At 38.4% G+C, this 26,954-nt stretch overlaps 1 protein-coding gene across 1 annotated transcript; it reads left to right on the forward strand.

Annotated features, from left to right (window-relative positions):
• LOC116714964 (centromere protein F) lies at positions 1-26,498 on the forward strand. The gene is made up of 18 exons (XM_032555786.1): positions 1-185; positions 3,603-3,780; positions 4,054-4,251; positions 5,337-5,440; positions 5,735-5,799; positions 7,354-7,617; positions 9,103-9,297; positions 10,217-10,342; positions 10,432-10,560; positions 13,187-13,309; positions 14,004-14,139; positions 15,326-16,629; positions 17,357-18,139; positions 18,999-19,321; positions 19,419-19,512; positions 20,977-21,561; positions 21,898-22,026; positions 23,160-26,498. The coding sequence occupies exons 7-16, from the start codon at positions 9,250-9,252 to the stop codon at positions 21,274-21,276; spliced, it is 3,366 nt and encodes a 1,121-aa protein (XP_032411677.1). The 5' UTR covers positions 1-185; positions 3,603-3,780; positions 4,054-4,251; positions 5,337-5,440; positions 5,735-5,799; positions 7,354-7,617; positions 9,103-9,249; the 3' UTR covers positions 21,277-21,561; positions 21,898-22,026; positions 23,160-26,498.
• Positions 26,499-26,954: the final 456 nt, after the last annotated feature.

Raw genomic sequence — 26,954 nt, forward strand, 5'->3', positions numbered from 1 at the left:
CCCCTCCTGCCTCGTGCCGCCCCCGGGTTCTGTTGGGTTATCAGTGGGACAGATCCCGCGGTATTTTGCAGCTCATATAAAAGCTGTCAACGTTCGGGTTGAGTTCTGTCCCGTTTCAGGTGGCTGTTTGGCTCCGTGACCACCGAGCGTCCCCGGCTGATCTTTGTGACGCTCTGAAGTGGATGGTGAGTAGCTTTATTGTGGGTTAGCTTGTAGCATCACTGCTGGGTTGATGCCAGCCGCTGGTCACTGATGGACCGAGCTGACACCTGATGGAAAAGTCTCTTGACCTGCTTTAGCGAAGCTTGCGAGTCGTCCACATAGTTGACGTAAAAATGACGATTTTCTTTCTGTTTGTTTTTGTTAATTGTCTGTATTTTTATTGAAACATCGGAATAGGGGTTTTCCGGAAGTTTGCCTCCTGTTTCCACGACTTGTTAAGGATGTGCTATAGCAACTTTTAACAATTGCCACGAAAGCAATATAAATTTCATTCATTTGTTACGTCATTGATCACGTGGTCAAGCTAACCTGTTGAGGAAACCTTCAGATTATTTATTTGTCTGTTTTCTCATGGTGTGAAATAAATTATATGGGACTCCAATTGTGCAAAAAACAAGCGAACATTTGATCATATATGTGAAGTAATATTTGAGTATCCAACCCCCAACAGTGGTGAAACACATTTTAGCTACAAGTTGGCTTTAAGTGTCTAATTTATTTATAAAGCCAGACACTATTGTCTTCAGTGCGGCTATAAGAAATGGTGTTTCTAAATGCTGCAGTATTTGACTAATACTATGGCTATTATTTAACGTTTTACAATTTATTACACAATTATTCAGCATGTATAAAGGTTTTTGCATCAGTTTTTAAATATGTGGATTTGTCTTCATTGTCAAATACACATCTACACTTGGAAGGACGTTTCTCTTAAAGTGCAGCCCATTAAGTATATAAGTTGGTGCAGATTGTTAATTTCTTATTTCGGATTGTGGTGGGTATGGATATTTTACACCAAGCGTTTTCAGGTTTACATCTAGTACCAATCAGGCATCAATTTTTACCTCCCAAGTTTAATTTGCTCTTTGACGGCCTATTAAATAAATACATTTTCTTTAATCAGCTCCTAGTTTACAATAAGAACATTTGTTTATATTACTTGAATAAACATCACCTACTGGAAAAATACATTGCCATTAATTGGCGTTGGCTAATGATGGTCATTTTTCGACATATCAGTATCAGTCCAATGTGGTCATTTAGTCACAGCGTTAAGTAGTAGGACAACATTGTTTAATAGCAGTAATTGGCCACAACAGTAATATTTATGTGAGAAGTTGATATTGGCAGACATTTTTATAGTTATTTTGGTTTGATCAGAGGTTCTGATGCGTTTTTTGTTTTTCATAAGAGGGGCCCAAACGCAGATCAGAATTAGAAACTCTGGAAAACAGCTGCAGCACATAGTTATCAGAATATTTAGGCATTTTTATTATGTTTATTTTCAATTTGTAGTCACACTTTCCTATGTCAAGCAGGTAAACACATCACTTTCTCAATATTTAAGTATTTCCAATAGTTAGTTTCTCAAGCCTCATGTGTATTTCATTTTAATAATGTATTTTGGAGACTACACTTTGTGTTATTCCTTATTTTTGTTTATTTCAATTCCATATTGGGCAAAAGACTCTTTTGAAATATGACTGATTAGTTTCCCTTATTAAGCCAACATCAATCTAAGCTTTCTCCTGATGGTGGATGTTATTTGTTATGGTCATATAACCACATTTCATGAGAAAGTGACTTTAAAATTGCTGCTTGTCAAAGCTAATGTACCACAATATGCTAAAACCTTCAACTTTTGTCTGTTTAGCAGCTGTGTGGAATCATGGTCATAACATTTATCAGACATATCCACTGACAGCGATGTTACTGTGTTTAATAAAAATCTCTCACCTAATCCTGATCTCCGGCCGTGATTGTAAAACACCAGGAGCAACAATGGATTTAAGTTCAAGATTAAATCTGTTTCTGAGCTGGAGCAATTAGTTGATGAAAGAAAAGTAATTAGTAATAGCGAACAAAGCAGAAAAATTAAAGGTTTAAACTAAGTTACTATTTCTGTGCTTGTACTGTATTTATTACCACAACCATGATTGGCATGCAATTGTAAATATGCAGAAGATTTATTTGTCATAATTAAAACAATACTTGAAATTATTAAAAAACAAGTTTTAACACAACAAAGATTATTACGTGTTGTTGAGTCCATCTGGAAGCATGACTGTAAATCCTCGTTATATGCGCTCTTTGACAGCTTCTTGCTTGCCTTCTGTCTGTTTGCAGGGAAACGGGTAAACAGTGACAGCAGCACAGAGCTATGACACAAACCTGAGTGCAGCTCGAGTCCTGATGATAAGCCTCCAGGCTGCAATACATGTCAAAACTGAGCTCAGCTTTATCTGTCATTTTCAGTCAGGCTTTTCTTCATTCCAGTGCTCTCACTTTCAACTGTGCTTATTTACAGCAACGTGCGCTGTTTACCTGCACGCACTGAACTTCCAGTCAATGCCATTGAAACTCGCTGAACTTGAAACCTCCTTGCGCTTGAAGCAAGCATTTTATGAGAAATTGTCTCTGCTCATGCCGAAGTATGGGAAAGTTGGGATTTATATTCATCTGGCAGGCAGTTCTGTTGGAACAGTTTGTGTTTGTGTAGGAAAATATTGAGTCACAGCTGCCCAGCTGGGACAACCAGTGTCCCTCTGAGGCAGCAAAGCCTTAGCAACAAAAGCAAGAATCGTAGAGAAAAGCAGATTCAGAGAGGATTAAGACATGTATTATGTTTCAACACAATGCAACAAGAGTCATATGCACCTTATTTATTTTTTACAGCCTGGACTTCCTCATTGCTCTAATATTATGATCATGTTTTCTCAGTCAAAATAATTAGTCAGAAAGCATACCTTTAATTTTATGAAACAGATTTGTTTAGTTCTTTACTCGTTCAGCAATAAGTGAGATCTTTGTAGGAAATTAATCTATTCACTGTAAATTTGAAACATTTAAAGGGTGTCACAAGTCTGCTTTATTTCAAAATAAAAACATTCATTTCCCTAATATTTGAACATTGTCTATTATAATAAACTAGAATGAGTTATTTTACTACCTTTAATGAATGGATGTGCCCAAATCTTTATTTTAGTAAATGTCTCGGGATGTTTGTGGTATGACTATAAATAAAAGCAAAATAAGGAAGAGATATTGCTAATAAAAGAATTTTGTATTGTATCGCACATTTTTTGGAAATTTAATTTAAAAATCTCCTTAAAAATGATAAAATGTGTCTATCTGCATCAAATAGCAGTGCTGGAGGGCCAAATTTGTACTATTTGTGAATTGATGTTGGCGGCCATGGAAAATTATTTCAAAGAGCTCCAAATGGCCCCAGTGCCACACTTTTGACCCCCTTCTCCAGGACGTTTTGAGTCTAACAAATGCTAGGTAGATAATTTAAAGTTAGCATTTCCTGTATAGGATGATGTTCCATTGTTTTTATCTAAATGTGCTTGTGTTGGTTTATTGATCCGATGTGTCAGGCCCAGACGGACAGAGATGAGCTGGGCTGAGGAGGATTGGACGGTGGGCCTCTCTGGGAGGGTCCTGCAGAAGGTGAAGGAGCTGCAGGTGTTTAAGGAGCGACTGTCCAGAGAGAACAAGCAGAAGCAGCTGCAGCTGGACAACATTCATACCAACCTTGAAAAACAAACAGCGAAGGTAAACACTGACGGTGCTTCTATGAACAGCTCTCAGTTACAGGCTACAAGAGAATCAATATGACCAGTGACTTGTTAGTAAAGTCATATATGCTACTGTTAGCATTAGCGGTGTGCTTTTAAACAGGAATATTTTAACCTTCCATTCTGACGATGTTTATGTAAACTCTTGTGGTTTACTAAAATACAATGCGTCATATTCTCTTTACACTTCATAGCCTTTAAACTCCATGAAATCACTCCTGTTCTTCTTTTCCTCCTCCTTTCTTCCAAGTATGAGGCGGTCCGTGGGGAGCTGCAGTTTGTTCAGAGAGATCTGCAAAGCGTTCGGGAGGAGGCCGAGGCGGCCGTGACAGGCAAAGAGCGCCTCGCCCAGGAACTTCACACCAAGCAGGCCCAGGTCTGCTCTCTGGAGGGGCAGCTCGACGCAGGCTCGTAACCAAAACATCCACCTCAGCCAAGAAATCAAGAGGTCAGCAGGAGTCAACTATAAAAACACAGCTACAGTGCTGTGGCACCGATATTTAGCTTTCCTGCCACCAGTGTTTGTTGTTTTATGTAATCAGTAACCATAATAGAATTATGCACATATTATTAAGTATGTTTTAATTTCTAAATTATAGAAGACATCATTTGATAGGATGTCTCCAAATTGCATGCAGTTTCTAGCTAGACCTGTCACAGTAAGCAATTTTATTGGGTGATAAATTGTCACAGATAAATAATAATTGTTTTGTGACTATTTTCAAGTAATATATTTATAGTTTAAGTTTAAGTTTGCCCTCTCAAAAATGAACAAACCTTCATTTCAATCAAACACTTAATGCTGGAACTGGAAGATATTTTAAATATCCAAAATAAAACATGACAACCAAAAACAATAAATGAAACCTGAATTATAAAGACTCTGCAAACAAAATTGCCCTCTAAAATCTATTATTCATCAGAATGAAAATTGTTTAGCTCATTTTAATTTAATGAATTGCTTATTGTGACAGACTTAGCGGTAACTCAGTATATATTCGTCAGAGAAGGCAGTGTTTCTTCCAATTTACAATCTGGGAAGTGCGGCCTTCACCTACATTGTACCCTCTGGGATTGATGCATTTTAGAAATGCCTTTTGCTACTTTACCGCTGCACATGCAGTGTTTGATCTCGTCAGATTGTATCATTTTTCCATTTATTTTCTGTGCTCTCTTGCTTGTTGCAAACTGTAACTGGACTGGATGATTTGTTCCAACAGTGGCATTCTTCTTTTCATCCTTTTATGTTTTCCCGTCAACAGATTTTTCCTTATTGGCCCTTATTAGGTCATTTTTTCTTCCACTTTGTTGTTTCACCAATTGCATGTAAAACATTTGCGATTGTAATGTGACACAATGTAATGCTTTAAAGCCTTTTGCAAAGGCCTGGACGTTTCTTTTAAATTATACTGCTGAGTCAACACTGGTTTTATTCTAACTCCATTAGTTTCCTGCATCAGGATCACGTTTGTTATCAGAGGGTTTTCTGTTTTCCTGCCCTCTGTTTCACCATCGGTCCTCTCTCTGTGGCAGATTGGAAGCTGAGCTGGAAAAGCTGCAGAACAGCAGCCGGCGCGCAGACACCACTCTATTTTCCACACCCTGCTGGACTGCATCCTCACCCTGGGAACACAATGGTACTGTTTGAAATTTATGACGCCTTTGTTTGTTCTCTTTAGCAGATTCTGTCTTATCCTTTCTTTAAATTAATTCCCCTGTATAATTTAGCTAATTGCAGTAAACCCACAGAGATGAGCGACGATTATAAAAAGAATCCTTCAGCTCTGAAGCTATTCCAGCCTATCTCTCCCTGGGGGCTGCTATGTTTATCTTTCCACTGTTTGGATATTCGCAGCTGTTGTTCATGTTCAACTTTGTCGATACGTTTGAGGCTCTGACTTCAGTCGCTATGTTGTGTTGGTGCCCTGCAGGGAGCAGACAGGAAGACAGATCCGGGCAGCGGGATGAAGGACAGAGCCGGGGTCATCATATCAGAGTAAGTACCAGCTTATTCTTCCACTGAGCTTTCTTCAAATCCTAAACTCCTGTGGAGTTTGAGAGGATTTAGCTCCTCTCATGCCAGAAAAACAGAACTAACATCCGTCTTTGTTCTTCCAGTCTATCCTCAAATTACAGACTTAGTTTTATTCCACCTAAATGGACAGCATGGATTTGTCTGCAATTAATGTTTGAGATGCTTTTGCCATTTAAACACATTAGTAAACATTTAACTCCCTCTGAGGAGCAGGTAACGAGACTTCCCTTTATTAGGAAGAAATTATTTTTTCTCTTCGTCATTTATAAAATACCATTTTGGCGTTTTATATAGAAACAAGAGAGGTTTATTTAGAAAAAAAGATTATATGTGAACGTTATTATTTTTAATCAAAATTCTTAACAAAATGTTCCCCTTTTTATCAGTCAAGTTTGATTATTTAGAAAAAAAAACATATTGACAAGACCAAATCTAACATAAATGTAAAGAAATTGATTTGATTTGTTTATTTATTTCAAAAGGTTTTTAAAAACGAGAAAACAAGCAATCAGTACGACAGAGAAAACATGTGCATACACAACCAAGAACAAAATAATTCAATTCACTACTTTTCTGTTTCAAAAGAAGTAGGAAGAAGTGAACAATTATTTAATCCTTCTGCTTGCATTAAAAATACCAAAAATATAAAACATTTCTGAGTTTTATAGTAAAAAGGAAGTGGGTTTTAAGGATTTGTCTTGTAAACACTAGAAAATTGCATTTTTAAGTAAAATTTTGCTGCAGCAATCAGTTTCTCTTTTTCTCTTGAAGATCTTGTTTTAAGTCACAGATTAGTGCATATTAAACATACATTACAGACTAAAAATCTCATGTATTCATCTACAAACCATTTAGATAAGCAAACAGACCAAACAACAACAAAAAAATACAAATGCCAGTTTAGCTATGGGGCATTCACTGTTCAGAAATAAATCTGATTTTTGAGCTAAAGTTCATCAGATTCCACTCACCAGCTGTTTCTTGGTGGATTTCTCATGAAAACCATTTGAACAACAGATATAAACTATACTGCTAAAAACATTTACTCACCAGCCTGCTTTCCACAGGTCAGTGTTCATGGGTTTATCACAGCTGTGTTTTTTCAGAAGTGCATTTGTAAGGTCAGACACTGATGTTGGATGAAACGTCCTGGCTCTCAGTCTTTTCTGTAATCCATCCTGTAGGTCTTCTGCCAGGTTAAAGTCTGGACTCTGTGCAGGCCAGCCAAGTTCTTCCACATCAAACTTGCTGCATTTATATTTGTATAAGCCTTGTTGATCTGGAACAGGAGAAGCACATGCCTAAACTTTTTTTTCATAGGATGAGACAAATGTAGAATATTACATCTTGATTTTTATGTTTTTTTTCTGACATTATCTAATGACTGTGAAACTGTGTGCTATGCAAAATAAACCATCTTAAATAAATCATCTTAACAATACATTTTAAAAGACACATGTTTTTAGGTTAAACTGGAAAAACTTTAATTCTTCGTTTTCTAATCTTTCTCTGCAGCAGCGGCTCCAGTTTTCAGAAGCGTCCGCATCCTTCGCTGCCTCGACAGCAGCACAAGAGCACACCGCTCCGCCACCCATCCGACCAGTCGGATGTCTTTTCCACACCTTCAGGCGGTGTTTCCATGGGAACGAGATGACTCTGGACCTGCATCCAGAAGACGACCCGCGTCTTCTCCTCAGGACGCCGAGCCCTGAGGCTCCTTGAATCAAGGTCGATTGGACCGGAGTTCTGAAGAAAAGGTCCACAAGACGGAAACAGACAGTAAGATTGTTTGTTGACCTCATTCAAATGCATCCTGCTCAGATTGCAGTAATTATCCCCAAAAAAAGATTAAAAGTAACCTGGATTACTTTAAAGATTATGCTCAGCATGATCATGCTTTTGTCCATTTATCCATTTACATTTCTAATCTCGAACTTCCAGACAGAGTGGATCAGATTTGGATTAGATGTTGATGTAGTTTTATCTTAACACATCAGTTTATGTTCTGCCTTAAATTAGCCAATATGTCTAATAAGTGCTTCGCATAACCCCACCAAAAGTTGTTACGTAAGAGTTTGTGTAGCAATCTCTGCCTCAGCCAGACATTCCTATCCCTGCTCTGAAAGCAGCTTCATTCGAAGTCTTGCAACTCTTCATGATGTAAGACTTTCCTTAGTTTCAGCTGCAAAGTGTTTGTGTTTGTTCATAGGAGGAAGAGACAAATAAACGTGAAACTATGAAGGGATATCAGGAGCAGCATTTTTACTCTGCTCCTCTCCATTTATACTATTTATTGTAGAAAATTCATTACACAGTATCATAGTAGACTTTCCTTAATCAATACAGCTTTCTGTGACATTAGGATAATGAATATGTGAGTATTACACAAAACCAAAATATAGATTGCAATAAATTACAAAAATATATTTTTAGTTAAAAAAGCAAAATGTTTTTTATCGTGTGGACTGACTTGGTTAATTCTTCCTTTTACAGCAACTCCAGCTGTGTGTTTATCATTGAACCAGTCTGTATGGATTGACCCCGTTTATGAAGAGCCTGCAATGTTCTGCTGCTTTGTTTTTTAGTTACTGGTTCCATAAATCCAGGATAAATCCCGGTGTTTCTGCTCAAAAAATAGAAATTACAAATGTACATATTTTTATATTCTAGTTTTTCCAATCATCTGTTATGCTTTGTTGTCCTTCATCCATTCATTTAAGACAGTAATATTTCTGAGCAAATCCATCTTCCTGTGACATGTTGTCTTGCAGCTAATAGCATAAAACCTAAACAAGTTTTAATACAATGAGTTAATGTTGTAAAATTTGATCTAATTTAGCCGAGACTTTCTCCAACTGGCTAAATATTACATTAGCATGAAAAATGCAACACTTCGGAAAACGTTAGCCAACAATTATTGCTCTCTGAACTGTCCTTTGCCGATATGAATATTTTGATGACGACATTCTTATATTCTTGTCTCTGTCTGGTCCATCTACTCATTTATTAATCTTGCAGTCTGTCTTTGAGTTTTTAATTTTGGTATTTATAATTTGAAAACTGGTGAAAAAGCTGAAAATTTTACTAAAGTGAGTCTAAAGATGACACTTGTATTAGTTTATTGGCATTATTTCTACTAGATCAAACTGTTGTTGAATTTAATTTCTTAAATCTGCACTTCAATGGTTGCCACAGGTAAAATGTTATTTTTATCAGAACTATCAGACCTTAATGATGAGATATTGTGTTTTGTTGATCCACCAGTATCTTCATCAGAGCTGCAGAGTCGTCTCTCGGCTCTGGAGGACCAGCTTTCTGAGAAGGTCGGGAATCTGAAGACGGTCCAGAATGAAATGGGGCTGATGAAGAAGGAGCTCGCTGTTAAAGAGCTGGACCTGCAGAAAACCCAGGATGGAGCTCAACATGGCGCACACACGGATGGCTCAGGACAAAGAACGGGTAAAAGCATGAGCCTCACCGCTACTCAGGCCTGGTGCCACAACAACAAATCCTGCTGGATGATAAATTGTCCCAGAAGTTATTGCGATAAATGGAAATATTACCACTTTGAGACCAGTTTCAAGTAATATATAAAAAGGCATAATAATTCCAGTCAAAGAGCAATGAACTTTAATTTCTAATGAACATTGGAAGTGGAAGAGATTTCAAATATCCAAGATAAATAAACAAAACAACTTAAACGACAAATAAAATTTATACTGAATGTTCTGTAAACAAAATTGTCCGTCAAAAAAAGCGTAGTTGAGACCAATCCACCCAACTGAAGCCTTTTGTCATCCAGTCTTTAGGTAGAAAGAGAGACACGAGAAAAACATGTAAATAGAAATTATCGTTTTACTTTTTATCATGCGGTTAATTGGTTGATTGATTTGTTGCGAACAGGCTTACCTGTACTATATGTACTCAGACTAGTGTTTTTGCACCTATACAGTAAATTATGTTGCTATAGTGAAGACCTGTTTTGTTTTTTTTGTTTTTTATTATATACCTTTAGATAAGACATGTTTATCGGTGGCAGTGCATCAAAATTTTATTTTTTATTTATCCATTTAGTTTACTTTTTTTCTTGTACTTGTCACAGTTTTGTTAGCATAATGTTATTGTTACTTTTTAGTCTCCTTAAGAAAATGTGTTTTGTATGAAGTAATTATTAGTTTTATTTATTTTAATTAATGCAGAAACTTTTCCTTCCACAGAGAAACCTGTCTCCTAAAACTACTGCTTTAAATTTGAAATGCTGTTCTTATTTGTACAGTAAAAATAATTGTCTTGGCTACAATACATTTGCTTACTTATAAAATAATTGATAAAAATCTGAAGAAAAACATCCATAAGATCAATTTTTTTTAAATTTCAGGTATCAGAAGCCGAGCACAAGCTGAAGCAGCTTCAAGAGGAGCTCAAGTGCCAGAGGCAAAATGCAGAGAGCAGTCGGCTTCAGCACCAGCAGCGCACCAAGGAGCTGGAGAAAGTGCATCAGAAGGTCAGTCCGACGCCTGCAGGAGAAACAGGAAAGCAGTCAGATCTCTCTGATCTCTGCTTCAGACGGTGGCGTGTGTGTTCCGGCTGTAGGATTTGGCGGAGCTGCAGAAGGAGAGGCAGTGTGTGGAGAAGCAGCACCAGCAGGAGGTGAATAAGCTGAACCAGGAGCTGCAACAGGCCAGGTCGCTCCACAATGCTCTGCAGGCCCAGGCTGACAAGGTGAAGGCAAACATGCAGCTCAGAATGTTACACATCAACAACATGCAGCCGTCCTCTGAAATAACACGGCCACGTTTGATAAAATAAAGTCTGCATCAACAGTGGAAACTGCAGAGCAGCATGAAGCTCTGCTTCATCAAGCTCTATTGTTTTATCAGCCTGTTTCCACCCTTTACCCTTTCTTCAGCCAACCTTCTCTTCCTCCCCCTTTAACTTGTGCAATTGTTTGTATTTATTTGTTCTGAAGATCAATAAATGTAACTTTTTACTTCTCCCAAACTTTCTTCTTTTCTTTGTTTCCTGCCTTTCTCTCTTTCACTGTGTTGCTTTTTGTATTTCTGTCCCCCACATCCTGCTCCCACTTTGCTCCGTCCTCCTCTTCTCTCCTCTCGGTTTGTCCCGGTGGAAAACGTTAAGCAGCAAAGGTAACAACTGTGACTGTGACCCATGACCTTTAAAAGCTTGCATAATAGAGACAGGACACAATGTGAGGAGTATATTCATAGGATTTATTTGCAGCAAGATCAGTTTAGACAGATGATTTGCTTAGTCAAGTTAATTTTAAAAGTAGACTAAATTCGGTCTTTTTTAGTAGGTTTCGACTGTTTGGGCTACAATTTTCACACAAAATCAGCAACAGTTGAAGTGTGATGAATGGTGTTGAAGTGAGTAGATTACACTTGCTGCATTTGACAATTTGTTTGCACATGCTTGGAGTTTGACCCATAACAAAACCCATCAGAGTCTGCGTCATTTTATAGTATCTGAATTCATTAAAGATTAAAATGAGACTTTATGCACCGAGCCGGCTGGTTTGCTTTAGCCTGCAGAGCTTTGCAAACATTTGCATTAATAAAACAAGAGTCAAATGTCCGTGATTCCTCTGATATCTGATTCATCTTAATGATTCATTTAAAGTACTGTAGAGTCAAGTTGTTGTAGAAAAAGGGCCCTGCTACTGCAGTCATTAGAAATGTCCAAACTCACAGGAAGTGTAGTTTCACTCTCTATTAGACCAACACTGAATAATAGTCGCTTTAAAGCCGTGAAATAATTTTTTCCAGCAGTAGCACTCAGTCTCTGTCAGGCTGTAATGCTATTTCTTATTTAATTAGCTCTTTACTGCATAAGTTGAAATGTTCTGCATGACAACAACAAAGCATGAAACAAGAATAACAAACATAATTTAGTGCAAAACTAACAATATTAAGATTATTGAAGGAAGTGTGTTTGCTGACAGTGGATTTGTGATCAGATAATTTTATTATTTCTTCCTATAACTTGCCAAGTTGTTTTGTCCATTTGCTGTATATTTATTTGCAGTTGAATGTTTTTTAATACCTGGAAAAATATCTTTGGATGATCTAAAGTGTCTTCATTTTTAAAATATTACGAACCTGAATAATTGAAGGACAAAAAAGGAAGTCATAAATCATAAATCTATTTTAAGCCGAGGAAGATTGTCTCAAAGGGAAGTTTTTAAGAAGACGGAAGGAATCCGTCATCGTTCTCAGTCTATTTTTTTAAGCTCATAACTCTTTACAGCAACTTCTTGTTGCCTTGTCTGTTATTTAGTTATTTAGATTCCATTAAACACATTGGGTCTTTTTGACAGGCTGCAAGTCACCTAATACATAAAGCTCAAATTCATTTTTAATTTAAATTTTTTGTTAAGTTGCCTGTTACGTCTTGACTCTAAACATATTTATCTGTTGACTTTAAGAACCTTTTTAGGCCTGAATGATGAAAATAAGCTGGAAGTGCTGTTGATTAAAGCTGTGATAAAATTTTAAGACGCTCTGGCTCAAGGCTTTCCCACAGCACTATGATACACACCTAGAATTATAAAATTGTTTCTATGTGTAAAAAAGCAAGCAGCTGCATAAAACCTTACATTAGAGCTGCTGAAGTCTCCTGCAGAGCTAGTTTTCAACCACGAACTTCAATCACCAACATACAGTATGTTAGTGTATAATTACAAAGGTCAAGGAGAACGATTTATTTGCTTCAACATTTGTCGCAAATATAAAACTGAAAAGTGTGGTGTGTATTTGCTGCCCTGAGTCAGCACTTTGTAGAACCAGGTTTTACTTTGATAGATTTGCACGTCTGCAGACATTTTTAGCCGTTATTATTAGCAAAATAGCTAAATTTCAGTTGAATTGAATGGAGAGCATCTTTGCCCATTAATTTTCACAGATTCTTAGTTTGAACTTTGACTAGGCTATTCTACCAGATGAATATGCTTTAATCTAAACCATCCTAATGTAGCTCTGGCTGCTTCTCTGCAGTGGTTATGTATTCCCTCTGCACTTTCTTGTTTTTGTCTGTCACATAATTTTCTAATAAAATACATTAAAGTTTCTATCTACTCAAAAGGAATGAATACTAACTCACTAACAACTAAGTCTTAGTTTCTTCAAACTGTAATGCTGACTTATGTTTATTATCCCTGCTTTCTGTTTCCTTCTCTCATCTTGATGAATGCACCTAACACAAGAGTCATTTGTTTAGTTTTTTTTTAAGTTAATTTCAGTCTTTATTTTCTTTCATAAATAAATCACCAAGTCTTTAAACTTTGGTCCATATTTCTACCAGCTAACGCCTCATTTGTCTTTGCTACCAGCTAACTCTGCAGAAGCAGGCGTTGGACAAAGAGCTGGACTCTCTGAAGGAGAAGCTGAAGTGGACGGAGGAGCAGCTGAAGGAGAGCCAGAAGAAAGAGACTCAGACACAAGCCAAGCTGACGGTAACACACAGACACACACAGATGTGGTCCAAGGTCTTGTTTTTCTGCGTGGGTCAGTTATTCATTAGCTAGGTGTTGTGTTTAGTGAGGCCAACATACATTTTTAAAAAGCGTGCAGTATGTCAGCCGGATGACTGGACTGAAGATGAAGCATGAATAAATTATAAGAAAACTCTGTCTTCCTCTGTCTCCATGTGGATAAATCTTTTAGAATTTGAAAAGGTTTATTAGAATCATATAAACTATTTACTATTTAATATATAAGTAAGCAAAATTAAGAAAAGTTTTTGTTTACTTTCAGCCATAAAACAACTTAACGTGGCTGTTAGATTGCTTCATTCAATAAGGCACAGTGCTGTGCTGTGACACATTACTGCTCGTGTTACTTTTTGTAACTTGCTTGATCAGATTTTTCTATTCTTGTGAAACTGTGATGGTTTATAGTTCTGTGTTTTTCTCTTACAGAAAAATACCTTCAAACACATTCAACTAGTTATTGTTGTCTTTTTTAGAGACATAATGTTTCTGAGAATCAAATGCATTGATTTAAGAAATAAATATACTTAATTTCTTTACTCCTATTTGAATATTAAAACAAATGAAACCCTCTCAGTAGTTTTGACAGATCAGTTTGTTTGACTGGATTTAATCCTCCTCCTCCTTTGTGTTTTCTTGTTTCCAAACCGCGGTTTAGGAAGCCGTACGTGAGGCGGAGGGTGTGGCGGTAACCCTGGAGCAAAGCAGGAAGAGAGAGCGAGCTCTGGAGGAGGAGGGGAGGAAACTGCAGGAGGAGCAAGCTGACACCCTGCGTCTCCTCAAAGAACTGCAGGGTGAGGAGAGAGAGCTATGAATGAATCCTTCTCATGGATTCATCACGTAGTGGCCGACTGTGTGTTCAAGAGTTCTTGAATGATTTACACAGTGACATACAAAAGTGTCCCCACCTGCAGACTTCAATATTTTCTGTTTGGTTTTATCTGATAAAGCAGCACAGAATGATGGAAACTTGACCTGCGCAAGAAAATAATACATGTTTTAGGTTTTTTTTTTTTACAAAGAAAATAAGCAACGGCCTGTTATGTACTCACCCTATTTAATTTCATACCCATAAATAAAATCAGGTTAAAACTTCAGTGCAGCTAAAATTATTATTTCTATTCTTAGGTTTTAAAATAAAATATAAACCTCTATAAAATGGAATTTGTGGAAAATTATGAAAAAAAACCCTAAAGCAATAACCAGAAAAATAGCATGTTTTGGCAAATCCAAAAACCTTTATGTTGTTGTTATTGTATCCAAATTTAAAAATGTTAGTTGTTTTTTTATATATTTTTTTCAGTATATAAAATCAACATATAACAACAGACAGCAGTCAAAGAAAACCTATCTTTAATCACAGGACGAAGTTCTGAACTTCATTCTTAAAGAAAATGCAACCAGAAAGGTTTTACGTACCGAGTCCATTTAGTCCAGATTTTGTAAAATGTTTCCTTTCGTATCCTGAGGGAAAAACAAAGCTAAGTATAACATATACTGTGTATTATGTTTACTGTGTATTATGTTTATGCAGTCATTGTTAGTTGTTCGTTTTTTCATCATCTTAGCCAGAGTTATAAAGAGTCATTGTGGAAGATTCAAAGAGTCACTAGCGGCTCAGGAGTCCATCTCATAAAATCCCAGTAATTTATAAAATCAGGGTTGTAAAGTGAGAGATGGAGAAAACATTCATACTTCTGGAAGGCTCTGGATTTGTTGTATTCCTCCCAAAGACTAAAAAATAGTTTAGTTGAATACATTTATGTCAATTCTTGTAGAACAACAGCTCACACAGATTAAAGCTGAAATAATTCATGTTCGCATTTCACCACCTGTGAATTCTGCAGCAAAGCTGCATTCCCAGTATAAACTATTTCCTGTTTATTTTCCTGACATGGTTACAGTAAAATATGAAGAATAACCTTGTAAAATGTGAAGTTTAACTGTTTCTGTGAAAAACTGTTTCTTTTATTACCTCAGAACAAAAAGCTCCTGCAGCATCGACTCAGCCTGCGCCGTTTGGACCCGTTGGACAGAGTTTTTCCTCTCTGTCTCGAGCCGCAGCCCACAGCCGGAGGACCGCAGCTTCCCAGTCAGAGCAGAACAGGGATGGGATCAGGGCAGAGGTCACAGCAGCATGTCCTTCTGCCAGAGAGCCTGGGGAGGGAATCGACGCCGAGCAGATCAGCATCACAAACTCTGAGCGTCAACAGAAAGTGGGACAAAGAGAAGAAGCTGATAAAGATGGAGAGAGCCGGAGAAACAGCGCAGATAGAGCAACAACTGCTGAACACCCAGCTGCGACAGGAGGTCTGAAGATCGAACATGCACAACTTCCTAAATCTGATGAACCCGCTTCATCTCAGGACTTCAAGAGGGAGAACGACGGCCTCCGCTCGGAGCTCCGCGATGTCCGTGAAGAACTCCAGAGAAGGCTGGAGGACCTGGAGGTCCAGCGGCGGGCCGAGACGGAAGCGAGGACGCGCCTCAAACAGCTCAGCCGCAAGCACTCCACCCAGGCGGCGGAGAGGGAGGAGAGAGAGAAGGACCTGAAGGTAAAGCTGGAGAATGAGAAGGCTGAGACGGAAAGGCTGAAGAGGAGCGTTGCTGCTTTGGAGGCAGAGATGAAGAGAAGCAGAGAGGAGGCAGAGAAGGAGGAGAAGCAGGAAGAGGAGACGAGTACCACTCAAAACGACAGAGAGAGTGAACTTGTCGAGCTGAACATCCAGCTGAAAAATCAGCTGGCAATGGTGAAAGCTCAGCTGGCTTTGGAACGAGAGGAACGAAAGATGGAGGAAGAGGAGAGAAACCAAAGGATGAACACAGATTCTGATGTGAACACAGAGCTGAGCGTGAAGCTCGCAGAGATCATGGCTGAAGTCAAGGAGCTGAAGCACAGAAGAGAAGAAGACTCAGTGGAAGATGAGCAGCTTTCCACCTCCAGCAGCCCCCTACCCAGCCTTCCTGACGACGAACTCACCTCCAACACCGGTTGCTCTGACAACAGTCTCCTCTCCTCCCCAGAGGAGCACCTCCTCTTCTGCGAGTCTACCAACCAACGCAACGCTCTCCTGTCCACAGAAACTGAAGACATTCTCCGTCTCAGCGGTCAAACAACCAAAGAAACATCGGATCAGATCAAGCTCTCTTCATCAGACCTCCAGCGGGATCAGCCCCCGACCTCTGACCTCACTAAGGTGGTGGAGATCCTGCAGAAAAAGTGTGCAAAGGAGTCAGAGCGGGCCAAAAAGTACAGAGATAAATTTGAGGCCCTGCAGATCCAGGTAAATTTTAATGATCTTGTATAAAATACAGAAAGACAAATATATGTTCAAAATAATCTTTTTAGGGTTTTGGCTAAAAAAAACTTTAATTCAGATCCTGAGCTGTGTTTCAGATTATGATTTTATTCACAGCCTTATTTACATTGTTGGGTTAAAAAAGAAGTGGCATCACAATCATTTCTAATTGAGGCCTTATATAAATCTGGCTTCTTACACAATCTGGAAAAGTAGGAAAGTTGGCCTTGAAGAATTTTGAAGGATTTTTTTTTCATGTAAATTTAGGAGAAAGTGTGGAAAAAAAATCTGGACTCATCCAGCATTTAGTCTTTTGTTCGTCTCTCCAGCAAACGAGGCAGCCAATTCATGTGAAATTTTCTACGAAAAGTGGGAAAAATTACATTTATGTAATAACTGCTAGAAATTTTATCTAGAAAACTATGAAATAAAATTAAACCTGGTCAGACTCCATTGTTTTAAAACTCTGTAGACGATGGAGATTCCTTTTTTTCTACCTGTTTTTATCTAATATTGATATGTAAAAAAATAGATAAATTTGATGCACATTAGTTAAACTCTGTTTGATTAAATTATCCCCATTTAATCCAGTTAACTTCTGAAACTACCTAAAAGTTTAGTTTAAATGTTGTGTAGCCAAATGAACAGATGTTTACAGATTATAGATTTTGTGCTGTTTGCTATTTTCCTTTCTGTTTTTCTGTCTGCTCAGGTAACACGTCAGACCAAAGAGCTGACCACTGCCTTCGAGAAGCAGAGTCAGCACATCTTAGGCCTTCTTGCTGAGCTGCAGGAGAAAGAGAGCGCCCTCTTGAGCCAGGGAGAGGAATTGAAGCAATGCAAGCAAGAGTTGAAAGAACTAAAGCAGGAACAAATCAATGTGGCAACGCTGACAGCTGACAGAGAGACTGAAGAGAGAAAGAGAGATGAAGAGCTTACAGAGAAATCAAAACTTATACAAGAAGAAAAGGCTGTTGCTCCTCTTCCCTCTTCAGACTTAAATATTCAAAAAGAAACAATTCAGCCCAATGTGGAGGAATGTGAAGCTGAAATACCTCCACCTGTTGGTGGTGAAGGTGCAGCTGTAACTTCTGGAGAGAGGTCTGCAGTCGGTCCATGTGACTCTGTTGGTGAGGAGGAAGAGATTCAGCTCAGTCAACATGGAGAGAGAGTCGACACGTTAGCAGAACTTCATGTTCTCAGGCAGGAAAAGCAGCTGCTGCAGCAGAGAGTCAGGGATTTGACTAACATGGACACCAGAGACCAAACTTCACAGACTGACAGTGAGAATCAGAACAACACAGAAAACACGGCCTGCTTGGCAGGGGAAGATCTGCTCAAGAATGAGGCAGCGACAGACCAGCAGCTGCTAATAAATCTGAAGAGGAGCGATGATGAAGGTCAAGATTTGGAAGGAGAAAACACAAGCAGCATGAGTGGTGAAAGAAATGCAGAGGACATGACTGAGATTCAGATAAACCGCCTGCAGGAACAGGTACTGAGCACAAACTCAACACTTTTTAATGATTTCCTCTGCACTGCCCCTTATTTCATGAAACTTATAGTGGACTATAAGCAGTATTCACACCTTATACTCCGCAAGACTCATTTGTTATATTTTTGCTTTCACACTGCACCATGTCAAATGAACCAAACATTTGAAAAACCTGTTCATGTTCTCGCCTGTGGTGGTGCTGCAACCAAATACCTGTGAAGGAAGCAACATGGAAACCTTAGAAGAAGACATGAGTGCAACTTCCTTCTTCAGGAAATGTAAACAAAAATGGAATAGCATCAGATTTTAGTGGTTGTGCCATTTTTCTTTTGTCTTTGATAAAAAACCACAAACCATTTCTCATTTAGAGTCCCACTTTTTAGTTTGAATCTATTTACCCAGAATCCCCTGCGCAACAGTACATTTCATGCTTTTGGGGCGGTCTCCGGTCCTTTTTGCATTCACATTCGAACTGCGCCGGAGTTCAACACTTTAATTGATCTGAGAATGCAGTTTTCAGGCAGACCAGAGTTTGCTTTTTTGGTCCGTACCTGAGTTCGATTGCACAGTCACTTCTCCCCAAACGAACCAGAACAAACTAGGGAAACAAACTAGAGTCCGATTAAAACTGACTAAACGAGGCTGGAGAAGAAATGAAATTAAACCTAGAGCAGAGTTTGATGTGTATATTTTGTTGCACCAGTAAGAGACTGAAAACTTCTGTTAAGTTAAAATGAGAGAAACAGAAAAATCTTTTGAAAGTCATTTTACTTACCCTGAACATGAAATGAAAAGTCAAAGTGAAAAAGATGTTAAAACTGTTCTTAATTATCTTATGAACCATACCCATGTTGTCCAGGTGGAGGCGCTGCAGAGACGAGTCAGGACTCTGACTGAGGAGACCGAGGTCCAGGCCCAGGAGCTCGCCTTATGGAGACTAGCGTCCCAGCCCGCCTCTGCAGTCCAACACTTACTCACCAACGCAGATGATGAGAGCGAAACGCTGCAACGCATTCCTGCTGCCAGTCGGCCTGAACCCACAGAAGAGCCGACCAAACGCCTCGCTCAGAGCGGCCACAGCCAGGTCCAGAAGAACCCGGACGTGGTCACGGTCATCAGGGAGGATGAAGTATCGCTCTGCTGCTCCTCTAGAAAGCTGCAGGGTCGCCTGCTGTTCTCCAGGTAAACCAAACTCCCCCCGCCGACTTTCAGCCATCTTTTGACGTACTAATTTTTTTTATAAAATTAAAGTTTTTATGTTTTTTTTATTAACCATAAGGCTTCAGAACAGCAGCCTTCCTGAACCAAAGAGCCTCCGTTCGCCTAAGAAGTCTCTTCAGGAACAACCCCGGAGCGGTGCAGAGTTTGACCCGGTGATTGTTTCAGTCTCTCACTCAGCGGCGTGGAAAGTTTTTCAGACCTCTTGAACCTTTTCACATTTTGCAAAGCTGTGACCACAAACCTCGATGTATGACAGAGCAACACATAGCGGCAGTCCCAAAAGCATACACAGTTCTCATTTCTTCCAAATAAAAATCTGAAAAGTGCGGCCTTCATTTGTATTCAGCTTCTGAAGTCAATGCTTTGTAGCACCACCTGCCAGTCGCACTACGAAGTAGTTTAAACTCAGTCAGATTAGACAGAGCTCATCTGTGACACATCGCTTTTATTAGTGTTGCCACAGTTTGGACTTTGACTAGGTCATTTGATCTGAATCGTTCCATTGTATTTCTGGCTGTATGTTTGGGGTCTCTTCTAAATTATTAATATTTTTGCAGCTACTGACAGGTTTTCTCCCAGGACCTTTGCTATATTTAACTCCATCTGTCTCCCTATTGACTCTAAACACATTGCCTATCCATGATGAAGAAAACCAGCTGCATAGTGTTTCCCAAACCTGGTCCTCAAGGCTCACTGTCCCACATGTTTTAGAGGTTTCCCTGCTTTAATGTGCCTGATTCGACTGATTGCAGTTCAACAAACGCCTGTTAATCAGTCATCAATTGAAATCAGCTGGACTTAAGCCAGAAAATACCTAAAACATGCAGGGCAGTGAGCCTTGAGGACCAGGGTTGGGAAACACTGGCATAGTATGATGCTGCCACTTCCAGGTTTCACAGTCGTTTTGCCATAATTTGTGTTTAGCACATGAACTAAAATATAAATTTTAATCTTTTATGACAAAAAAATTGATGGATTTTTGGTTGTACTAGATTTTATTTGGGGGTATCAAAGTAAAGAGAACTGAATACATCTAAAGTTGCACAGATAAGCTGAAAAACGTTGCGTTAGTTTTCTCTCACTTCACAATTACCTTCTACTTGTTGAATTTTGACAAAATGTGAAAAGGTTAATGGCGTATGCATACTTTTGCATGGTTCTGTACGTACCAGACTCATAAGTACGAACCGCAGATGTTTTTTCTGTTTAATGAACCATTGTGTAGTTAAATAAATATAGTTCATTTAGGAGGAATGAGGACAATTTCTTTTTCTTGTTAATTTGAAGCAGCTGTGCAATTTTGCTCAAATTCTAGAAAAATAAAGTGTTTTTCAAATTGTTAAAGTAACACATTAAACATTTACAGATTAATATAAGTGGAGCCTAATTTAGCTCTCTGTAAATTATTAAAAATACAAATAGTTTCCAGTAGGAGAACACTTTTCAGTAACAAGTTGTTGTTTTTATCTTTCTCCAGGAAACATTAAGCACATTTACACTAAGACGTCAATATTTTGTCACTTTCATTTACAAAAGAAATGCAGATGTTAGTTAATGTCAATAAACGGTTGCCTGGCTTGTTTTTAATTACTGCCTTGTTGTTGTTTTTTAATCAGGAATCTGAAAAAGAAAACCAGGAGATAAACTTGCATTGGTCAGAAAGTTATCCAGAACAAAACAAATTGAAGAAAGATGCTAAACTCATCCAAGTGTCATCGCAGAAGATTGCTCAACACCATGGAGCCAAAGATCTCAGCGTCTCAGGATCAAGTCTAAGCAAAGTGCAACATTTCTACGCAGAAACTCAACATACCAAACTGGACTCCTTCAGAGGAGCCGGTGACTTTGAAACACCGATTTATCCCCAGCGACAGTCATATGAAGGTAGAAGCTGTGAGTGTCGGCAGTCAGACTGAGGGCAGTTTGCTTCCTTGTGGAGTTTCTACGGCGTCTGCAGCCACTCAGACTGAGCAGGACTTCAGTGATGAGGAAGAGTCAGTCGAATCTCCTCCTGTTTCTCCCGTTTCTTCAGCAGGAGAAGATGGAAGCAGGGGAGAAAATGTTGCTCTCAGGTTCTTTTCCCATCCCGTCCGATCCGGCTCGTCTCGCTGAAAGGATCCGCCGCAACAGGACGCAGCTGTCGGCCGCCTTCGATGACACGGAGTACGAGCCGTACGGCCTGCCAGAGGTCGTCATGAAAGGTAGGGTTCTTTTAAAAAAATCACATTTTAAATAAAATCTTAATGTCCTGCTATCAATCAGTCATACTGTAATAATCATACATGCTTTTAACATATAATTAACTTAAATACATGATTTTTTTTATAAATTACTGAAGCAAATAACTTTAGATGAAGCTGTTCATTTAATATTTGATATTTATTTTCCCCCAGTTCAAATATTTTCTGAAGGACTTATTTGTTTATTGAATTGTTCACTATTGGTTCTCCAACTCGAATTTCTTTTGTGCTCTTTGCTGCCCCCAAGTGGCCAATGTCTGCAGAAGAAAATACAAGTTCTTGTTCTGTTCCCTCCAGGTTTTGCTGACATCCCCACCGGCCCGTCGTGCCCATACATTGTGAGAAGAGGTTTGTTAGGAACAGTTCAACCTTTGTCTAAGAAAGAACCGCGAGAAGACGAGGAGACAGATTAAAGCAAAGCATCAGGTACGGGAGAGGAAATGTATGACACTGTTTTAACACCAAGGCTAAAGACGGGCAGTAATCCTGTTAATGAAGTGAATCTGAGAGTACTGAGGCATTCTGAAGAGATTTTTGGACTTTCACTGGTAATTTTAATGCTTTGGATGACATGAAGCAGGGATAACTCAGTCTGAGAGATGCTGGAAATCTTTAACGACTAAAACAGTGTCAGTGGGTTTTGCTCATAACCAAATGCAAGACTCTCAACATCTGTTGGCACTCTCACATATAACATCTTTTAAAAGTTGCATTTTTTAATTTCATAAATAGATACATTCAACCTATTAACATAAATACATTTATTCTGGGGTTAAAAATGATATTGTATTTTAGGATAATTTTAACTTGTTTTTAGATCATGTTTTGCGATCTTATTTTAAAAAATATATGTTTTTCGTTTGTTTTAAATCCTAAAAAATATAACATTAAAATTGACCAAAAAGCAAAGAAATGTCATATTATAGTCTTTGCTTATTTAATCATTAATGTACATGTATTAAATAAATGCAGATTGATTCATTAACAATTGATTATTTAATGTATTGTTTCAAATTTTAATTAACCAACTATTACTTTTGGTTTTTGGAGGGCCATGTAGGTTTTATGGTTTATGATAAATTGCATATTTTGAAGGGTAAGAGTAAAAATGGCCTCTCTGGAGAGAAACTAATATCTGCTCTCGACCCAAATCCTTTAGAAAACATGTGGAGCGAGTCGAAGGCTGGCGTAAGGGAGAATCTAGAGAGAGTGTGTAAAGGAGAATATTCAAGGATTATCTTTATTCCCCATCATTGCAAAATGTTCTGGCAGAACAAAAAGTGCTGTCCTGCTGGCTAAAGAGCTCTGTACAAAGTGTTAGCAGCAATAAATGTGGCGCTGACGGCTTCCTTGAAGCAACTATTTCCACAAAATAACTGTCCTCAATTTAAAGGTTGAGTTTTACTAATCCTTGTAGGATGAAAATTATGCAACTGCAATGAATATAAAAATAAGACTTTCTGTACATATTGAGCAAATGCGTCTTTAAATGTACTGTGTATGTTTCCTCATAACTTGTTGGTTTTGGATGAACTGATAATATTTTCTGTTTTATGCAGATCTAGCAGGAGGAGCTGGTCACTTTGGGAGGATTCTCTCCTCTGTTTGTTACCCTGCAGGTAACTGGGCCTGACGAGCTGCACTCCTCCACCTCGGTTCTGAACGGCTTTAATTGTCCCAAGTTCACCCTGAAGTCGCTGTGCAGAGACTCTGCCGGTAATCCACACCCACCTGCGTAATCAGACTGTAGGTTTGGGATTTAGTGACGTTTGTTTCTGTTCTTGAACCTCTCCTCCAAAAGGATTGTTTTGTTTTCTTCCCACTCCTGAGTCGGGGGGCTTTCAGCTTACCTTGAATTGAACAGTGCCTCGTCGACGTTTTTCTAAACCTGTCCAGATAAGCTTGACTTGTTTTCCAAGAGGGTCGATCCAAAAGTGAGAACACGTTCAAAATTTTCCCGTTTTAACTTGGTAAGCTTTTTTATTTATGGACACTTGAATGTGTTTTATTAGTGCGTGGGAGGGATGAGCGTTTACAGAAGTGTGTGTGAAAAACATTAGCTGTGAAAATTAACATGTGTGTCCCTCATCTTGATGTCACTGTTTGTATATACAGTAAGTGGGCGTGTGTGTGTGTGTGCTGGGTGAGCACACGTCTATGAGTCAGTGTAACCTGCACTGGTTTCCGCTCCATGTATGGAGATACACACTGAGCTCCTTCTCTCCTCTCTGTCCTGCTATGCTTCCCCGCCCTACACTAACAAACACTCTAACACTAGCTGGCTTTAAAGCCACTTTTAAAAGAAAACAACTGAAGTTTAATTTTGTGGGATCCTGCAGAGTCTGGAAAGATATGGGAAAACATCTGGTCTTCCAGCTTGTTGAATGTGAAACTAGAAAGATCTTTTTGGGTTTCCTACAGCATAAAAACTCACAATATCTGTGCCCGTTTCTCTTGTTACCGAGAAATGGGAACACAGTTTTACAGAGTGAACATAAACATCACATTTTATTGAGGGAAACCTGAGTGATGTCATTAAAAATTATAAACTGAATGATCCACATAGATACAGAAATCATTTTTCTCAGTTACAAGCACAAACATCTTTGAAAAAAGTTACCTGATCAAAGTTCGTTCTTCCACATGATTTTCTCTGTCTGTTGTGTTGCTTTAAACCAGGGGTCATTTGTGGCCCCTGATGTGATTTTGTGCACCCCCTTTATGATACAAATATGCCCACCAGTGCAGGTGATTGATGCAGACGGAGAGTTTTTTTTTTTCCAATTAGGAAAAAAATGACTCACATTATGTTTTTATAGCTTATATTTTATAGCTGAGTCTTTTTTGGTTTTATTCAGTTGACCCCAAAATAAATTACTGAAGTAGCTCTATTTTATTTTAAGGTTTCAGAGTAAAGAGATTAAATATGAATGCAAACACAATTGTAAAAAATAGAAGAAATAAGAAAACCATGTCAGATGTATTGTTTTCTGTTGCTTGGCAGCAAAAATGTTCAAATTCCAGACTTGAGTATTTTTGTTTTGCGCTTACATGTCCTCCACTTGAATGGGTTTTTGCATTTTCTCCGGCTTCCTCCCACGTGACGGACAGGCGACCAATGACTGCTGGAGGCCCTGCAGGAATAAGTGGGTATAGACAAAGGATGGATTGTTTTCCTTCCACTTAACGATTACGTTCTACTTCCATCTAAATCACAGTAAATTCCTCAGAAGTTTGTGGTTGTAACAGGAAAATGAGAAGAATACTATAATGCAGGGTTATCTTGTTACCACAAGTCATAGTCTTTGAAGGACTTGTAAAAAAAACTACGATCATACAAGCATTTACAGTGAATTATCTGTAAATGGACATTACTAAGTTTGCAAGATGCTTTAATACAAATGTGTTTTTGAAACAAAAAATATGATGAAATAAGTGAGGTTCCAGTATAAGTTATTTCAATCTGACACCTACATGATTAGAGATGTTCGGATACAAGCAATGTTGACACCTCAGTAGCTTTTTGTGCAGGAAAATAAGGCAAAGCCTTTGTGCAAATTTTTCTTTTAAATTGTTTTCTATCTGGACAAATGTTTCAGAGTAAAACTCATTGTTTTCACCTTAGTGTTGGTGTTGAATGTAAGGGGCTGGAAATCAGCAACCATAATGTTGAACTTATTTATACACGGTGCCGGTTTATTACAGAGATTATCTCAAACCTACAACTGACATAATTCATGTCCAAATATATTGAATCCAGTTAGCTTTAACTCAGATTTATTTCAGTTATTAATCAAGTTGAGATCGAACATGCAGATTTAATCCTGACAACACAATCAGACTCAGTTGATCACATAATGCCGATTGGTGGCCTTGATTTTTCAGCAATCTCTCATCTAAAGTGAGCATGTGGCAACAGTGGAGAGAAACAGTCAGAACTGGACTTCTTTAATATTTTTGTTATAAAACAAATAAAATGAATTCTTTTTTTTTCTTTCTTTTAGCTAGATGAATCTTTTTGAGGTTATTAAACCTTATGAGTCCGGTAGGAAATATGACTTTTAATCGACTTGAGCTCTGGTTTACCTTGAGCCAAGACCATCTGGTTTCAGTCGCTTTAACACAATTATGATGTGGGAGTAACTTGTTACGTTTTCTTTGCAAATCCAGTTACATTTTGAATCACAAATAACAATGAAAATGTGCAAATTATTGAGCATTTTCTGTTTGGTTTCCCCATGTTAAGTCTCATGTATTTCTGTCATCTTGTAAAATGCTCTGATAAAGGGAAACAATATTACTGTTGTTTTTTTTTTTGTTTTGTTTTACTAAAAAGGATCAACTTGTCTGAAGATAAAGCAAGTATTTCTGGATATTTCAGACAGAACTAAATGGCCTTCATAGATAAACTCAAGTGATGATGCTCTGGGAGCTGCATGGCCCCTCCGTCCTGCTGCTGCTGGAACGTCATCCTTTCCTCTCTCTGTTTAGTTGCATAAACGCAGATAAAAACTGCTTGATTTGCTTTTATTGGGCCACTTCTCATCAACTTGAACATACTTTAGACTGTTTTTATTAAGATCTTGTAGTCTAGAATATTTTAAATGAACTTGAATTATTTGAATGTTCATCTGAGTGCTTTAGTTGTGTTTTGAGGTGGAGTTAGTGAAGCTACATTTAGGACTGTTTTTTTTTATTTCATGTTTTCTGCCTTTTATTTTTTTAATTTAAATGCTGCCATTCTCTCCTGGCATTACCTGTTGACTCCACCTGAGCTGTTCGTCCCTTCATCCTAAGTCTGATTGTGAGCAGGGAAACTGAGTCTGTCACCTTCCTTCAATGTGGATGTGTCTGTGTTTTTTTTTTCAATAACAATAAAACTTTTGCTCCTGTTTTAATTGTTGTTTTTCTTTAAGTGCCTTCCACTCATTGGCTGTTTATTTCATCATACATGAAGAGATGTTTGTTTGTTTTTTCCAGTTACGATTTAACTAGTGTTGTGGTCAAATGAAGAGAGCCTGAAAGTGTTTTTAGGTGGAATATCTTGGTTAAATCACATAAGTGTTTCCGCAATTATCAACGTCCCTCTGCCTTTGCCTCTTGGTCACAAACACATTATTAGAAGTTGCTGAAGAGCTTTTTCAGCCTGCTTTGTTTCACAATGCACATTTTCCTCAAGTGCTTCAAAAACTGTGGACCTTATTTCTGGTTTTGAAGAAACAAATGTCTCGAAGCGACAGAACCCAGACAAGCGATGGATTTAGAGAGAGCCACACACACACCCTGATGTCCAGCTCAGGAAACTCCAGGCCCTCTGCTCTTCCTTTTGCTGTGACGCCATTCCATCAAACATT

This window comes from Xiphophorus hellerii, chromosome 23, assembly GCF_003331165.1.
Source record: "Xiphophorus hellerii strain 12219 chromosome 23, Xiphophorus_hellerii-4.1, whole genome shotgun sequence".
Classification (NCBI taxonomy): domain Eukaryota; kingdom Metazoa; phylum Chordata; class Actinopteri; order Cyprinodontiformes; family Poeciliidae; genus Xiphophorus; species Xiphophorus hellerii.

Coding starts and splice junctions, on each gene's coding strand:
- LOC116714964 (XM_032555786.1), top strand. CDS start 9,250: ATGGAGCTCAACATGGCGCACACACGGATGGCTCAGGACAAAGAACGG. Junction 9,298..10,216: donor TGGCTCAGGACAAAGAACGG/GTAAAAGCATGA, acceptor TTTAAATTTCAG/GTATCAGAAGCCGAGCACAA. Junction 10,561..13,186: donor TGCAGGCCCAGGCTGACAAG/GTGAAGGCAAAC, acceptor CTTTGCTACCAG/CTAACTCTGCAGAAGCAGGC.